Raw genomic sequence first — 18,914 nt, forward strand, 5'->3', positions numbered from 1 at the left:
CATCCTTGGCACACTGAAGGGGAGGACAGATTCACATCAGACTAATTTATTATGTTCCATGCTCCACTTTTATTAAATAACATTTTAATTTGAACAGAATTCCACTCAAGTGTTCAAGCAAAAATGTGCTTTATTTTCTATTTATTGCCTTAAAATTAAACTGTTTAAATACCTAAATGTGTATAAAGTTAAAATCTACAGTACCGGTCTTATTTATTTATTAATTCATTTATTCAACACTACATTAGTTGAGTCTACTCAGTAATTGTCATGAAATAATTGTAGAAATGTATTCTTCTGAATTTGACATATTCACTCGTTCATAAGGCATATTTCTGTAATTTCCTTAAACTTTTACGAATTTTTAGAAGTGTATAAAAAGTTTAATCAAAATAAACCAATATAAAGTTATAACAATCATTCAGGAACGTATGAAGAGTTTAGATAGTTTAGTTTTAGTTGCTTAAAACTCTAAATAACGTTTGATAATTTTTTCTAAAATTTGCATTTTTGTCTCTTGTGTTTGTGCTCATAAATTTTACTTTTATGGTGATTAAAAAGTTATTTTCATTGCCTTTAAAGTGAAATAATTAAACATAGGCTAAACATAGGCTAAGGCTGAGAAAATGCTAATTTTAGGAGAAAATTTCTGATGGCATTTAGAGGTTTTTGCATCTGAACTCTTCATATATTTGCGCTGAAGACGTGCTACCATCGTGGAACACACGAGAGACAAACAGAATTCGCTGAAAAACAGACGTGTATTGCTTTGTTTTCCGCTAGATGTCATTGCAGTGCGCTAAATGTTATCATTAAACGTTTTAAATAATATAAATAATTTGACTGTTGTTTTTGAGAACCTCTTGGAAAAAATAACTGCTGAAACGGTTGATGAGTTCGAATCAGTTGTATATTTGAAATACGATCGGAACAAAAATAATTTTGCACACCTAATCTATTATCTGTGAATTTAAATTTATAAGACAAGATTAATAATTAAATATTAAAGAGAGAAAGAAAAAATAATAATAAACAACATATTTTCCTACTCATATCAATAAAATAACAACTATGATAGTAGATGACCAACATCTTTACCAAAGTGTAATGGAATATTTACATTATGCTACTTACTGGTATGCTAACTGAAATGCATATTGCATATATTTTTAAGCGAATAGTATGCACATTGAGTCTGTGCTATTTAGTATACAGTAAGCATCACGCCATTGCGAACACAGCCAGTGTGCCTGCGCGAGCATGCGTGCATGGTGACAAACCCACAAGACTCCACCTTCCAGTAACAAGAGATGATTTATCATGAGCACACTGGCGACAGAGGCTAGGAAATCAGCCGATGCTTTCACATAGCCGGTGCATATGATGTGGAAAGTGTTTTGTACTGCGGAGAGGGATTGAGGAAAGGTTCACGCGTATGTATCACAACAGGAGAGGGAAACCAGCCTTCAGTTTTGCGAGTGGGAAGCAGCACAAAGTAAACGATGGAGACTGATGTATTGATGCTTGTGATAAAGGCATGAGTGCTTGGATATCTGCGTCGGATTCAAACGGGCGTGTGCGACTTATCAAAGCATATGCTTGTGCATTGTTAATTTGTTAATATCTACTGCTCAGTTGTGAATATACATTGATAAATAATGTGGAATGATGGGAATCAGTTTAATGTCCTCATCGGATGTAGTTATTTTTCAGAATCTTCTTAATTTGCTAATGTATGAAAAAATAATGGGTTCTTAGCAGAGACCAATAAGCAACCAATCCAGAGTGTCAAACGCTAAGTCTTATAGGGGGCGAAATGGAACACAAGAAATTCACAAGCCACTTTTGGAGGCCTCGACCGTTTTAACCTCTATTTGGACTGCTTTTTCCAGGACCAGGGACAGCGGCCATGAACAGGTTACGCAGAAAAGCGTGCGTGGCTTTGTTATTGTTCACTCTGTTCATTTTTGGCACTATGATGGGCCTAAGAACACTTAAGCCCACTGATGGTTTCTCAGATCTTGCACCAGGAATGGAGCTGATGCCTTTGGTTGGAGAGCGAATGGAACAGAGACCCAATCATTTAATAGAATCAGCAGGTCAAAATGGTGGTTTGCACAGTGACACCAAGATCGTGTTCTCCAACTCTGGTCCTGATCACAGCATATTCTATGACATTCACATATTCTATTATTTATGGTATGGCTCACCACAGATGGACAGTAGTTATATACACTGGGACCACGTATTGGTACCACACTGGGACCCCAAAATAGCAGCCAGTCACCCTAAAGGAAGACACAATCCTCCGGATGACATTGCGTCCAGTTATTATCCTGAACTTGGACCCTACAGCTCCAGAGATCCAGAAGTCATTGAATCTCACATGGCACAAATCGAAGCTGCAGCTGCAGGTTTTTTTAGTCAAAATACAATTTGAAGAGTTCTGCTTTAGTGATGATGATGATGATAGTTCATCCTTAAAATTCAAGGTTTAAAATGAAGAATGTATTTACACTTCTGATGCCAGGTGTGGTGGTCTTGTCCTGGTACCCACCTGGTGTGGCAGATGAACATGGCAAACCCTCAGAGGATCTAGTGCCTGCTGTAATGGATGCTGCCCATAAACACAGTATCAAGGTAACTGGTGAGAGAACTTATCTCCTCTTACAAAAACTATTTTTATTGTTATTATATATATATATATATATATATATATATATATATATATATATATATATATATATATATATATATATATATATATATATATATATATATAGTTGAAGTCAGAATTATTAGCCCCCTGAATTATTTGCCACCCTGTTTCATTTTTTTCCCCAATTTCTGTTTATTGGAGAGAAGATTTTTTTTCAACACATTTCTGAACATAATAGTTTAATAACTTATTTCTAATAACTGATTTATTTTATCTTTGCCATGATGACGGTAAATAATATTTTACAAGATCTTTTTCAAGACACTTCTCTACAACTTAAAGTGACATTTAAAGGCTTAACTAAATTAATATGGTTAACTAGGCAGGTCAGGGTAATTAGGCAAATTATTGTATAACGATGGTTTGTTCTGTGGACAATCGAGAAAAAAATTAGCTTAAAGGGACTAATAATTTTGCCCCTAAAAGGTTTTTTTAAAAATTAAAAACTGTTTTTATTCTAGCCGAAACAAAACAAATAAAGCTTTCTCCAGAAGAAAAAATATTATCAGACATACTGTGAAGATTTCCTTGCTCTGTTTAACATCGTTTAGAAAATATTTAAAAAAGAAAAAAAAATTCAAAGGGGGGCTAATAATTCTGACTCAAATATATATATATATATATATATATATATATATATATATATATATATATATATATATATATATATATATATATATATATATATATATATATATATATACTGCTGGAAATAAAAGTGCAAAACATGTACATTTAGGTATAAACAGTTTGACAATGGGGCAGTGCCCTTAAATGGTCTTCATTGGCCATATCTACCCCTAACAGATGCAGCACCATAGATCAATTTCAAACCACTTTAACAACACATTCACATAAAAGACCCCATTTAGTAATTTAACAACACATTGTTTTCCATATGTTCACAGTTGTCTGATTTCAGTTGATTGTCACCTAACATGCAAGCAAAGAGATACAGGTTACATATCTTTGTAAGTGTTTTATATACAGACTGTTTTGGTAATGGAGTTCTTAGTGTTCTCCCTGTGTTTGCGTGGGTTTCCTATGGGTGCTCGGTTACCCCCGAAATCCAAAGACATGTAGTGTAGATGAATTGGGTAAACTAAATTAGATGTAGTGTATGAGTGCACGTGTGAATGAGAGAGTGTATGGGTGTTTCTCAGTACTATGTTTTAGATGAAAGAGCATCTGCTGCGTAAAACATATGCTGGAATAGTTGGCGGTTCATTCCCATGATAAATAAGGGACTAAGCCGAAGGGAAATTAATTAATGTTTTGGTAAATGTAAACACTTTTAAAGGCTTTCAGTTTTTCAAACATGACATTTTTTGTAAAAATGGAATTCATGCAAATGTGAATTTGAATATTTTAAAGCATATTACAGACCTAAACCACAGCATTTGTGAGGATTGAGTTTGTAAGAAGCAGATCTTGAACTATGAACTGAGCTGGACAAAAATAAAGTTAACTGCTCATTAAATAGCTATGTGCAGATTCTTTAAAGGAACAAAGCCTAATTGTAATCCCCCTAAGAAAGGGGTGTCCAAACTCAGTCCTGGAGGGCCGGTGTCCTGCATAGTTTAGCTCCAACTTCTTCCAACTCACCAGCCTGGAAGTTTCAAGTATACCTGGAAAGAGCTTAATTAGCTGGTTCAGGTGTGTTTAATTGGGGTTGGAACTAAAATATGCAGTTTGGTCACCCCTTTCCTAAGATAACTGCTGTTGGTAATGCAATGATATGTGCGCTTGTGTTGTTCTTAAAATACATTTTTTCAAGAATGTAGGCATCTTAATTCCATAATTTGGTAAAAAAAGAAAAATAAAAGAAAAATAAAAGAATCCTAGGATAGTCAATGTGGACCAGACCTTTTTGTATATGTGCATTCATCAAATTGTGGATGTTTTCAGTCCAAGAAAAAAGTAGACTGTTTTGGATCATTTTTTTGGTGAACAGTATATACATGTATAACACAGCAAAGGATCAAAAGATCTGAAGGTAGAATCATCCCTTCAGATTTATAGCCTGAGTTTTATGTTATGCCACAAAATATGTGCTTATTATAAATATTAGTGACTCAGGGAACTGAACATCTTTTATTTGTTTGTTGCTATAACTAAAAGGTTTGTGCCTATGATCAATCACTGTTACTATAGATGTGTTTACCATTTTTATTGGATGAGTTGAGCTCAGTCTTTTTGTTCATCATGTTTGATTATCCCTTGTTGTCGAGAGAAGCAAGTCTGTACCACCTTGCTTGCAATAATACAGTTAGTGTATGCTTTGCTCAGTCATTTTGAAGGTAATTCTTTTCAAATGTGGTGTTTGTATAAGTCAGGTTTACATTCAGTGGAAGTCCATGAATTCTGTATTTGTTCACATGCTCTGTTTAGGGTAAACAAAGCATGGCCTTCTGTAGCACAGATGTCGTTTTAAGTCTTAACAAAAAATAAGGGGCAGCATTTTAAAAAAGCAAATTGGGTTGTAACTAGCAAACAATTTATAAATTTATTTATTTATTTGTTAGTTTATTTGGCAGGGACAGTGTACATTAGCATTTCTGCAAATGTACCAGAATTAGCCAGAAGGCTATTTTTCATCTGTTGTCCCTAAACAACGTAAAAGAAAACAATACAAGTATTATACAATCAATCAAACATAGTTAAGAATTACTAAAATATATAGTTATGTAGATGTTAATAACAAATTAATATATACAAAATAAACTTAAACACCAACTTTTTGTAATAGAGATAAAACATAGTTGAAACACATTTAAACAACAAATCATTAAGATGGTAGGTACAAATGGAAACATGCTAGTTTCATTCTAATAGGAATGATGACATGTCTGATTCTCTATAAACCAGATTAAATGTTTTTTGAACATATTAAAGGCGGTTAACAACAATAGCAGTTGTTTGTACACATTCATAAATGTTTCTAGTTGCATTGCAAAGGCTGCTTGGCCAGTGGAGTATAATCAAGCAAATGTCTTTACTTCTTGTGATTTACAAGATTTACATTGCTGGGCACTCTGGCTTTATGTTAAATATGATATGTTAAATATGATAATGTTTATCAGCAGATGTAAGCATCTTAATGACAAATTACCACAGTTCAAATACAGTTATTTTCAACAAAAAAGATCCATGATTTGGCTAGATTAGCTTTATAAAAATGACCTTCCTTCTCACAACCAAACACTCATGGAGTTTCTTTAAACGATCATGATATAACTGATATAACTGATCAAGTTTGAAAACCCACTAAAAGACCATTACAGTTACAAAAACTTAGATTATTAAAATGATTAAAAATTTTCATGTTCAGTTGTGCATCAGTAATTGTTTTCATGCCTATAAATATATAAATAATTAATATAGATGGCAGCACTGTTTAGTCCTTTTAACACTATCTTCCATGTGAAGCAGTAAAAGTCCCATTGGAATAAGGTAAAAAAGCAAAACTGCCCGTCAAATGGACTGCTTCATTTCTCTGGTACGAATAGCTCTAGTCTTTATTTGGCAGAATTAATTGCTTTTGTTTATTGCCAGTCTTACCAGTGTAATTTCACACTTTAGCATGGCTGCTGGATCTACAGTATGTGTATGAAGCAATTAAGCAGTTGTTCATTTGTTTTACTTTTGACTTTGACTTTTTGGTGTAGAAAATACTACTTTTTCACCTTTTCTTATTCTTATTTAATTACAAAATAGACATTTTCCATATGATAATATTAATGCCTGGATTATGACCACCCTGTAAAGCATTATTTTCCAACATATCTTCTTAATTTTATATTGTTATTTTACCAAAATGTTAAATCGAAACCTTCAACAAACATGATTGAGGCTGAGATTAGGGTGATGCTGCAAACAGTAAACCAGGGGTGTCCACACTCTGTCCTAGAGGGCCAGTGTCCTGTATAGTTTAGCTACAACCCTAATCAAACACACCTAAACAAGCTAATCAAGCACTTACTAGGTATACTGGAAACTTCCTGGCCGGTGTGTTGAAGCAAGTTGGAGCTAAAGTCAGCAGGACACCGGCCCTCCAGGACCGACTTTTGACACCCCTGCAGTAAACTGTCAATAATGGTGGCAGTGTAGGTGAGACTATGGAGTTGTCTGGTTGATTGTTAAATGTGAATGTTGGCAAAAGAAAGGGAAAAAACACTGAACCTGGGAGCACCTTAATGGTACAGTTGAAGAAGCCTGCCCTCTATAAAACCTTAATGAATCTGTTCACACTATGCATGTCTGCAGTTGATCCTTTGGGTAAACTGTATGTCAGCTAGTTTGTTGATTAATTTGTGTACTGTTTGTGTTCTTCTTTCTTGGTTTTGAGAAAGATTTTCTGTGCAATCTAGTATATATTTTAATTTGAGTCTGGTTGAGTGGATTGACGTCACTCCAGAGCCTAGACAATAACCGCTATATCTTATAACTCCTCAAGGCCATGGTTCATTCTGTACAGAAACATTCAGCCATTCAAATGACACAGGATTTATCAGTAGTTTTGTCTCTGGGTTGATTTCTTTCCAACCATCAATCAGTCTTTTTTCTGAAGGATGAATAGTAAATTTGCATTTCATGTTTAAAACATGTTTCTTAAAGATACATTTTCAGCTAAGATGGCAGTGCATAAGAGATTACAACAGGGAATTGAAACTTCTGATTTGCATAATGTGTCAGAACAAATTCACAATTCAGCAGATCATGTTCTTTGTCATATATCAGGTATAACACAAAGTAAAGCAGAGACAGACTTTGTTCAGATAGGTAGCACTGTCTGACTTTTCATCTTCTCACTTTTCTGTTTATGCAGATATGTGAAGTAGAAAAGTGCTTTTACTAGTTGTTGAATACACCCATGATCAGTCACTAAAGAAACAGTGGGATGTTGAAACTCATGAACGTTTTAGTGGAACAGATGTACAATACTTGTTCATGAGTCTGATGTCAAACTGTCCATGATAGACTTAGCTGTGTCGCCGAAAAGCAGGTTGTCATGGAAACAGTTCATAAAGACCTTCCGGATTGGCGGTGTGGAAAAATGGTGGGTGTTTGTGCTTGGCTTTTCTTCTTCAAGGGCCTCAGGGTTCTGTAGTGCAATCAGCCATGTACATGTCGCTGTCACTAAAGTGGATATCTAGTCTCTCTCCTGTAGAATTCATGACTGTTTCTCAAGTTACCATGCTTCTCAGACTATGAGAAGGTCGTCTGTCAGCAACTTTTCAAAGGTGTTGCTGAAGTATTTAAAAATATGTTCAGTATTTCTGATTTGTATGCACTTCATTATTTATTTTACCAACTGCATAACTGACATTATTCATTTAGCAGACATTTTATTCAAAGTAACACAAACATTTAAGGAGACTACAATGGATATGCATGTATCAAATGTCCTTAACAGATCATGTCATTGGTTAATGACATTGTTATGTTAACTGAACTTACCAACCAGAGAATCTGAGCCAACTAGTAGCATTTGTTGATGCATGTATTATCTGCATGCAATAGTGGCTTCCCATATTTTCATTAGTCTCTGCAGAGAATGTGTACGTTTAATAATATGTTCTAATAATATGTTTTAATAATATTTCATGTGTTACGTTTCACACACATTAGAAAGCAGGAGTGTCCTCATAGGAGTGTTGTATTATAAATATTTTCAATCCCTATTATTAGAAAAGTTTGCCATAGTGAAACTAGAGGAACACAGTCATCATTAATGTAGTGAACTACAGCTATGGTTTGCAGTGAATGGGAGTAATAGAGTATATGCACAGCTAGTGTTTTTCCCCTACCAATAAACTTACAGTGAAAGGTGACTTTTTTTAATTTTATACAGTTCCTTGTACAGCATTTATGTTGTAATGTAATTCAAATATAATCAGTTAAATAGACTTAAACATTCATTTAGTTGTTCAAGTGTAAAACAATAAAAAAAAAAAAGTTCACATACATACACCATCAAGATCAGCAGGCTAGAGCAGAAACTTCATTGAAAATACTGAAGTAAATTTTTTTTTCATATTTTAATGACAAGGTGCGGAAAAATAGAATTTAATTTAGTGGCTCTTATACATTCCCACTTTGCATCGTATATCAATCAGGGTATAAAGATAATTTATTTTTGAAGAAAACAAACATTAAACGTGCAATTTTGTAACAGCATAAAGTTCACCGGAAACACTTTAACTTGGATACTGTAAATAAAAAGTCCATCTGCATATACCCTATTAATGTATTTTATTATTGTTGCTGTAACACATTAATATAATGCATTACTATTTACTGTGTCAACAGCAGAATTTCTGGCTATTAGAAATCTTGTCAGTAAAATTCAAAAATTATGCTAAAAGCTAACAATGTGCTTCATATAAAGTACAGGGTAGGGTTGCACCAGCTGTTCATAAGTTATTCCTTAAACTTAAACTGGCTTATTGACTACTAGCTTAGTTTGTAACTAAATTTGTACTTTAGTTGCAACACATTTTCAAGGCAGAATGTATTATGTCGTAAGCTCTAGGTAAGGTATTGTGTAACTGCATTGTATTACATAATATCCAATATGAAGCTTTCTTGTTATTATAAGGGAAAATGGCTTGAAAATGCTAATTTAATGAACATGTTATCAAAATTAAAAGATTAAACTTTAAACTATTTGAATAGCCTACACATGAAAAAAAAATGAAAAGTTAATGAAGAAATTCTCATTTTAAATTGTGGATAAACCAACGCAAAACTCTTCTTGAACAAAAATGTAACTCATTGTACAAATCTAAAAAAAAAGAGATTTAGCTGGACATTAAAAACAAGGCTGTGAGCAGTGGGAGAAGAAGAAGGTGAAAACTTGTAGTTCTTTATTATCAATCATGACCTCATCTAGCTGCCATATCTTTTTTTATATTTAGTCATTGGTAGAGACTTACATAAATATGTTAGTGTAGGAATGGGTTTAGCCACAGCAAACTGTAGTTCTGCCGAATTACTAAAACGTTATCAGTGTTGATGGTAAAAACCTGTACATTTCAAGTCAAACCATTCCTCTGCAATCTTATTCCAAAAAAACAGAAATAAGGGCAGTATTAATAGGTTAAAATGTGGGAGAGCGTTGATATTATGTAGTTGTATTGTATTGCAATATGGGGCAATTAAATGTTGATGTTAAATCAAAAGTAATTCACAAATACTTGATAATTAAATGATTAAATGATAATAACTTGCTATGGTCACAACTGAATTAGTTGTAGAATAACTGTATAAAATGATAAATATTAAATGATAAAAAAACATATGATAATAATTGTACCCAGCTTAAGTGTAAAATTAAAGTTACCAGAGGTAGAAGCAGAGACAAAGGGAGGGAGAGACTAAGAGAGCAAGTAGAAGATAGACTCCAGAAGAGGAGAGGAGCAGAGCAGGAGAGCGCAGACCAGGAAAAGATAGGTTAGGAAAAGAGCAGACAAGGAAAAAACAGGCCAGGAAAAGACAACGTTTACCAGCTATTTTGTCTCTTTCTTGACCATGTGACCAAACCCCAAATGCTGAGACATTCAAACTGACCAATCAACATGTGACCAGGCCCTGATCTTATCAGTATCTGCCTTTGGAGTCAGTATGGACCATCTTGGGTGAAAGACATGTTTTTGTTCCATATAAACATATGCATATGATAATTTAGACTCTTAAATTAGTGTGTTCTTTAGCATAATACTATATTTGTTTATGCAATGGTGCTACACAAAAATATTTAGTAGTGCCTGTGCTAGCATTCTGTTTTGCCAACAGCAACGTAAAAGAGTGTTATGTAAATGTAGGCCAGCAATGACAAAGCAGTGCACATTTATTTGAGCCGAAAAACCTTTCAAATTTGACAGCTGTTTGTGATGAAACTCTGCTTCATGTCACCAGGTGTGCAAAATTAGCAATTGATAACATTTCCAGTTTTTACAGAAACACATTCAATTTCAGTCACTTCTCCTCTGGATTAAGTGTGGTCACACAGCATTACCGTACAGCATTCAGTTATAGTTTTAGTCTGAATATGCTTGGAAATATGGGTCATTATCCAGAAACATCCTTTATATGCATTTTTCACTAATTAGCATTACCTTTATATGTTTTTTTTTTCTTTCATGGGTGCTGTTATGACATTTGCATTATTATCCCCTGTCTCAGTGTGACTGTTGCTGTATAAATGATTGCTGATAAATGTTTCTACTATAATGATGAAGCTAAAAATGCACAATTTTTGACAGCAGCCTAAATTACTTGCATGTAGATTTATTGTGTTAGTTTGGGAGATTTCATAAAGGATAACAGATATTTCCTAAAAAACCATGCATATGTTTACATGTTCAGCATATGTCATCTGTTTTGCTTTTGTTCTGTGTTGTAGGCTGTGTTTTAGCAGTTGTGTATATGTTTAGCTTACTTGTTAAAAATCCTTGTAATTATTGCTGTTTTATTTGTCTATAGGCATTATTATAGTGGCCTCAAGGTCTGTAGTTTTTTGTAACTTGCCCAACATCAGTAGTTTATATGCTAAGATACTTGCACAAGCTTGACAAAACTGACATCCTACATCCAAAAATTTTATATAAACACCAGCAAAAAGCCTAGTCCAACCGATTGAAAAGATGGCACTTGTGTTTGTTTTGCATCAAATATAATGCCATTCCCGCATTTCTATGTTTTTCTTGTGTGATTATCATTATCATATGTATTGGTTTATAACAGGGATATGGTCAAATGCTTTACGTTTAAAAACAGCTTATGATTGTTTTATATTTTATTAACTATATTAATACAACCCCAAATCATAAAAGTTTGGACAGTATGGAAAACGCAAATAAAAAAGAAAGAAGTTATTTTTAAATTTACTTTGACTTGTATTTTTATTGCAGACAATACAAAAGCACATTATTAAAAAGGTTCCTCGTGATTTTTTTAAATAAACATGTAATCCAATTTTGAGCATTATTAAAACCATCACAGAAGTGCAAGTTACCTTTGCCATGGGCACTGACACAACCTCATGGCATGTCAGACCCTGGTTTTTGGACTGGTTGCTGGTGTAACAGGGTTATAATGATTCTCTCCACTTGCCCACATTAAAAGACTATTGGGAAGGTAAGGGTTAACATTTGTTTATTGTTTTACATGTAGAGTGCCCCCTCTGTTACCTTAAAAAGAAAATTCATTGTGGTGTGTATGAAGAAGAAGCGAGTGCACAAGGGCTGGTTGAATAGATCTGCGCTCATTTTTTTTTTGTTCTTGCTGTTTTCACAGACAATAAATCACTAAAAGATATCAAAGGGAATATTTATTTACACAATGTAGAAGAGACGCAAAAGATATTGGTCTGGATATTTTTTCCCTTGGTTTGGAGCACATGGCATCCATTTCTCCCAAAAATACCTGAAACACTGATTCATCTGACCACAGTACATGTTTCCGTTTTGTGATGGTCCGTCACAGATGCCTCTGAGCTCAGTATAGAACAGTTTGAACTGACATTTGTGGATGTAACTGGAATTGATGTAGTACTTGACAGAGGTTTGCCAAAGTAGTTCTGAGCCCATGTTGTAAGCTCATTCAACTCATAGATGAATAATAATTCTTGATACAGTGTTATTGTTCAGCTTAGGCTTGCACTCTTGTCCTTGACGCACTGAAATTCTTTTAGATTCCTTGTATCTTTTAATTGTTATACACTGAGGAAGGTGAAATATCCAAATGTCTTCCTGTCTTTCTTTGAGGAACATATTTTTTAAACATTTCAATAATTTTGTCACATATTTGTTGGCAAACTGGCAATCCTCAGTCCATCTTTTCTCCTAAAGTATTAGATCTTTCTTTGATGCTGCTTTTGTACCAAATCATAATTACAATCACCTGTTGACATCACCTTTTTCAAATCGCATCATTATTTAACAAATTTGCCTAGCCATTACTAGCCATAAACTGCTCTCGTCTCAACTTTTCTTGAAATATGTTGCAGGTATGAATGGCTGGAAAGGATGTATATTTACAATTGAAATGAAGTTGACCAGACAAATTATAAAATAGTTTGTGTTCATAATAACTGCCTTGAAATACAAGTCAAAGCTAATTTGGAAATCACTTTTTGCTTTTATTTTTGCATTTTTCATACTGTAGCAACTTTTTTTGATTTGGTGTTGCAGATTTTATATTTTATTAACTATATACATATATATATTTACAGGTTGCGTTTCACCTGCAGCCCTACAAAGGCCGGACAGATATCAGTGTGCATGACAACATCAAATACATCATTGACACGTAAGATTCACCTCATCAATACCAAACCTCAATACAACCTGTCCCTTTTCCAACACTAAAGATCAGAGAGTCTCCTGTCTGCTTACCTGAAGGTCTAGCTCTTCCTCATTTTGATAAGCTGGCTTGCTTTGAACTCAGGAGAAGCTGGTGAAATTCAATCCAGTCAGGAGAACAGAAAAAGAGAGTGGTGTTTTAAAAATAGAGGTCTTTTCTGTTATTAATCATTCATGAAACAGAACGTATAACATGACCTGATGCTATTGCAGCTCACCCACTCAGGTTTAGTAGATGGTAACAATGGCTGCAGTCTGTAAAACACTAAAGCATCATAAGTGTCTACTGACTGTAATATTTTGCAGTATTGATTGATTATGAACATATTGCAAATATATTTATCATTGAATTGTTCCTCATTAGCAACAGAAATTATTGTAAAACTGAGATAATCATAGAGTAGATTTACTATAAACAGTCCATGCTATCAGGTAATATGGACAGCTTTACTGGCATGTGATCTGTAATGCTCATGTTCAAAACTAAAATCAACAAAAATCTCTCAGCATACACTTCATTATTACTATTATGTATATAACTTTGGATTTGAAAATCTAATCAGTAAATCTATAAATTAACTTTAAGTTTAAAGAGTTTAACTAATACACTCTGCTATAGTTCATCCTAGTGTCTTTTATTTTATTTATTTATTTTTCTCTCTCTAATGGAACATGGCAGAAAACTACTACTAGAATGTCTTGAGATGATTTAAACATTGCTTAAAAAAGAAATGTTTGCTAAAGTGATTTCTAAACACTTATGTGACCTGAAGTAATTTAGCTGACGAGAAAACTCAGCTGTGCAAACTAATTTTTCATTGTAATGATTCTTTACTATATTCTGATCAATTAATGCAGCTTTGTTCCTTATGTTTGTACTTATTTGATCAATCATGAATAGATAAACAAATATTTTTATAATTATTTCAAATTATAATGCATCCTTAGTGTATGTACACCACCCATCAATTTGGGATCAAAACCATTTTTTATGTTCTGCTCACAGAATCTAATACAGTCTAGCCAGAAAGTATTCATAGCGCTTCAGTTTTTCCAGTTTTTTATGTTCCATTCTAAAATGAATTAAATTAATTTATTTCCTCAAAATTCTACACACAATACCCCATAATGACAATGTGAAAAAAGATTTTTTGAAATTGTTGCAAATTTATTAAAAATAAAAATCTATGAAAAATGAAAAATCACATGTTCATAAGTATTCGCAGCCTTTGCTCAATACTTTGTTGATTCACCTTTGACAGCAATTACAGCCTTAAGTCTTTTTGAATATCAGGCCACAAGCTTAGCACACCTGTGTTTGGGAATTTTTGCCCATTTCTCTTTGCAGTACCTCTCAAGCTCTACAGATTAGATGAGAATCAACGGTGTATAGCCATTTTCAGATTTCCCCAGAGAAATCTGAATTCCCCAGAGGCTCTGGCTGGGCCACTCAAAGACATTCACCGAGTTGTTGTGAAACCACTTCATTGATATTTTGTCAGTGTGCTTTGGGTCATTGCCCTGCTGGAAAATGAACCGTCACCCTAGCCTGAGGTCAAGAGCACTCTGAAGCAGTTTTTCATTCAGTATGTCTCTGTATATTGTTGCATTAATTTTTCCCTCTATCCTAACTAGTCTTCCAAGTCCTGCTTCAGAAAAACATCCCCACAACATGATGCTGCCACCACAATGCTTCACTGAAGGGATGGTATTTGCGTGTTGATGAGCTGTGCCTGGTTTTTTTCCAAACGTATTGCCTTGCATTTACTCCAGAGAGTTCAAATTTAATCTCATCAGACCACAGAATTTGGTTTCTTATGGTCTGAGAATCCTTCAGATGCCTTTTGGCAAATTCCAGGCAGGGAGTGGCTTCCGTCTGGCCACTCTACAATACAGGCCTGATTGATGAATTGCTGCACAGATGGTTGTTCATCTGTAAGGTTCTCCTCTCTTCACAGAAGAATGCTAGAGCTCAGACAGCGTGACCATCAGGTTATTGATTACCTCCCTGACTAAGGCCCTTCTCCCCCGATCACTCAGCTTAGATGGCCGGCCAGCAAGAGTACTGGTGGTTCCAAACATCTTCCACTTATGGATGATGGAGGACACTGTGCTCATTGGAACTTTCAGAGCAGTAGAATTTTTTCTGTAACCTTCCCCAGCCTAGTGCCTCAAGACAATCATGCCTCGGAGGTCTACCGACAATGTTTTTGTCTTCATGCTTGGTTTGTGCTTTGACATGCACTATCAACCCTGGGGCCTTATATAGACATGTGTATACCTTATTAAATCCTGTCCAATCAACTGAATTTACCACAGGTGAACTCCAGTTAAGCTACTGAAACATCTCAAGAATGATCAGTGGAAACCTGAGCTCAATATAGAGCTTCGCTGCAAAGGCTGTGAATACTTATGTTCATGTGATTTTTAATTTAATTTTTAATAATTTTAATTTAAAAAAATAATTATATATATATATATATATATATATATATATATATATATATATATATATATATATATATATATATATATATATATATATATATATATATATATATATATATAAATATTTTTTTTTTTTGAGGAATAAATAAATTTAATAAGGCTGTAACATAAATAAATAGATTTATGTAAATAAGTAAATTTGGAATAAGGCTGTAACATAAAAAATGTGGAAAAAGTAAAGTGCTATGAATACTTTCCCAATGCATTGTATATTACATAACATATTAGTTTTTGATCTACATTCAGTAAGAAAATAGATATTTCGGTATAAATGTTTCAGGGTTTCACACTTTCCACTGTATTATTAGAGTTTTTACATTTATCAAATAAATGCAGTGTTGGTTAATAGAATCTGCTTACACTTTTACAAATCTGACTGATACCTAACATTTGACTGTTAGTGTACATTCTTTACATATGTTTAAAAAATAATTTGAGTGTAAATAAACACATCACTATTGCAATCTTTTTCAGATATGGGACACATGGTGCTTTCTACAGGTTTAAGTCCAGCACTGGGAAGATCCTTCCACTCTTTTATGTATACGACTCATACCTTACCCCACCTGAGACCTGGGCTGAGCTGCTAACCATCAGAGGCTCTCACAGTCTCCGAGGAACTCCTTATGATGGCATCTTCATTGCCCTCATTGTGGAAGAGCGTCACAAGCAAGACATACTGGCTGGCGGTTTTGATGGCATGTACACCTACTTTGCTTCTAATGGCTTTTCCTTTGGATCCTCCCACCAGAACTGGAAAGCAATCAAGGCTTTCTGTGACAAGAACAACTTGTTGTTTGTGCCCAGTGCTGGACCTGGCTATATGGATACCGCTGTCCGGCCATGGAACAACCATAATACACGCAACAGAGTGAATGGACGATATTATGAGACCTCTTTGCAGGCGGCAATGTCAGTAAGGCCTGATATCATCACAATAACTTCTTTTAATGAGTGGCATGAAGGAACTCAGATTGAGAGGGCTGTTCCTAAAAAGACTGTGGCCCGTCTGTATTTGGACTACAAACCCCATCAACCAGACCACTACCTGGAACTCACCAAGAAGTGGGCGGAGCATTTCAGTAAAGAGAAAGAGCAGTGGCTTATGTGATTGGACATCACACCTTCCTACTGTTAACTATGTTTCCTTTCACATTTTAATCTGCCAAATTAAAAAAATAGGTGAAAAAGACAAGATGTGCAGGAAAAAAATATGGTGGAGATTTTTTACACACAGGAACATGTGAGTAACCCATTTATCAGATGAATTCCTTAACGTGCAACAAAAACGCTAACTTCTTACATTATAACTTCTTATAAAATTTGTTGTGATGACTAACCGGTGAAAAAATCCCAGTGCACATCATATAAAATATTGTTTTTCTGAAATGCAAATTTTATTTTCTTGAACACAGGGAATGGAATGGATGCTTTGTTTACAATGTATTTATTTAATATTTAATTTCACTCGTGTTACATTTAAAACTTTGGGTGGAAGCATAAACATTGTTCAGTTATGCATTGAGACTGTTTGCACAACACCTTTTTTCAAAGGCAGCTAATTTACAATCTTATTTTTCTCACTTTTCGCTGTTTTTCTTGCAGAGATTTCAATTCAACTTTACCCAAAAATTTCAATTCTGGGTCCCACTTTGTTGTTATGTGGTCTTAACTAATATGTACCTACACTGAAATTAATAATTTTCTACAATGTACTTATTGTATAAATACATGTTTTTACATTGTACTTATGATTGATTAAATACCTGGATGTAATTAATTTATGTAATTTTTTGTAATGTTGACCATCAGTTACACCTTAAACCTACCCATATAAACCTAACCTGTCCCTAACCTCATCGTATACCACATCAAGAGCACCAGAAATGCATTATGAAAACAGTAGGTACATTGTATTAATATTGATGTAAGTGCATAGTAGTTAAGGTCACCTTATAAGGAGGGACCCAATTCTGTGATCATTTTCTCACCCGCTTGACATTACAAATCTGATTGCAGGTTATTTATTTTGTGGAACGCAAAAGGAGATTTTGGTCAGACTTTACTTTGATGGTCCATTTGTTGAATTAAAGCTCCATTGCAACTAATTCTCATTAGATTATAAGAAGATTGTTAGATTGGAGTTGGGGTTAGGGTTTGTGTTAGTTGACATGCACTTGCAAAGTTTTTATAGTCAGTTAAATGTCTGTTGAAAGAGCAGTATCGACATATATTAAGCTGACAGTCTACTAATACTCAAATGGACCATTAAAATAAAGTGTTGTCGAGATTGTTATTATTATAATAGTTATTTATTCATTTATTTTAAAGGATGGTTTACTTTTTTACCCTACACACTTTATATGTTTAATGAATAAACATTAATTTATGTACAGTACATGTCAAATATGGAGCATCATAACCAGTCCAAGAATCCAAATGGGAATGAGAAAATGACTTCAAACCCTGGATAAATTATCCTGATGGTTCATGTTAGAATGTAAGTGAATGCAAATAAGATTTCAGAGCTGCAAACTTTCAGTGAATATCTTTAAACTCCATGCTAACATTTTGCGTAGCATGAATTATTTATTTATATTTTGATTCCTTTGGCAGCACCTATCCTCGTTCCTTATAATTATATAGATAAGAATAGAATAAAGTTTGCGCAGTTTCTCCTTTTGTATTCCACAGAAAAAAAGAAAAGAAAAGCATATAGTTTTCAGATATAGCTACTCCTTTAACGTTATAGACATTCAATCTGTGAATCTGACCTCTTGCTAGCATTGACAATGCAGCCTCCATATTTTTAAACTGTACCTTACTATTAATGTGGTTTGGATGCAATATAAAATGTTGGTTGTGGAGATGGTTTGTTTGGATATTGGCTGGGTCTGTTTTGTTCTGTAAATGCTAAATATGCATATTGTAATTTACGGTAAATATTAAATGACTAAACAACTTTTTTGTCATAAGGCTGTAATACGGACATTAACAGACTGAACAAAATGGATTTCTGTAAAAAATAAATAGTAAAATAAACATTCTTGTGCAATGTGTGTTTTACTAAGAACATAAGATGTGATTCGGGCAGCGCGGTGGCGCAGTGAGTAGAGTTGTCGCCTCAATAAAAGAAGGTCGTTGGTTCGAGCTTCAACTCAAATCAGTTGACATTTCTGTGTGGAGTTTGTGGGGTTTCCTCTGTGTGCTCTGGTTTCCCCCCCCAAGTCCAAAGACATGTGCTATAAGTGAATTGGGTAAGCTAAATTGTCTGTAGTGTATGTGTTTGAATAAGAGTGTTTCCCCGTAATGGGTTGCAG

General features: G+C 34.2%; 1 protein-coding gene across 2 annotated transcripts; it reads left to right on the forward strand.

Moving 5' to 3' along the window:
• The first annotated feature begins 1,299 nt into the window (after positions 1-1,299).
• Positions 1,300-18,636, forward strand: maneal (mannosidase endo-alpha like). Of its 2 annotated transcripts, none has more exons than XM_073930969.1 (4): positions 1,300-2,414; positions 2,531-2,647; positions 12,957-13,033; positions 16,069-18,636. In XM_073930969.1, the coding sequence occupies exons 1-3, from the start codon at positions 1,910-1,912 to the stop codon at positions 13,007-13,009; spliced, it is 675 nt and encodes a 224-aa protein (XP_073787070.1). In that variant the 5' UTR covers positions 1,300-1,909; the 3' UTR covers positions 13,010-13,033; positions 16,069-18,636. The 2 variants fall into 2 exon arrangements, with proteins under 2 accessions (XP_073787070.1, NP_001038579.1); NM_001045114.1 differs by having other exon boundaries at positions 1,910-2,414; positions 2,531-2,640; positions 16,069-16,705.
• The last annotated feature ends 278 nt before the right edge of the window (positions 18,637-18,914 follow it).

This window comes from Danio rerio, chromosome 19 (assembly GCF_049306965.1).
Source record: "Danio rerio strain Tuebingen ecotype United States chromosome 19, GRCz12tu, whole genome shotgun sequence".
Lineage (NCBI taxonomy): Eukaryota > Metazoa > Chordata > Actinopteri > Cypriniformes > Danionidae > Danio > Danio rerio.

What these genes read in the sequence shown, in the direction of transcription:
- maneal (NM_001045114.1), top strand. Translation starts at nt 1,910, where the DNA reads ATGAACAGGTTACGCAGAAAAGCGTGCGTGGCTTTGTTATTGTTCACT. An exon ending in CCCATAAACACAGTATCAAG is followed by an intron (nt 2,641 to 12,956) that starts GTAACTGGTGAG and finishes ATATATTTACAG; the next exon opens with GTTGCGTTTCACCTGCAGCC. An exon ending in ATCAAATACATCATTGACAC is followed by an intron (nt 13,034 to 16,068) that starts GTAAGATTCACC and finishes AATCTTTTTCAG; the next exon opens with ATATGGGACACATGGTGCTT.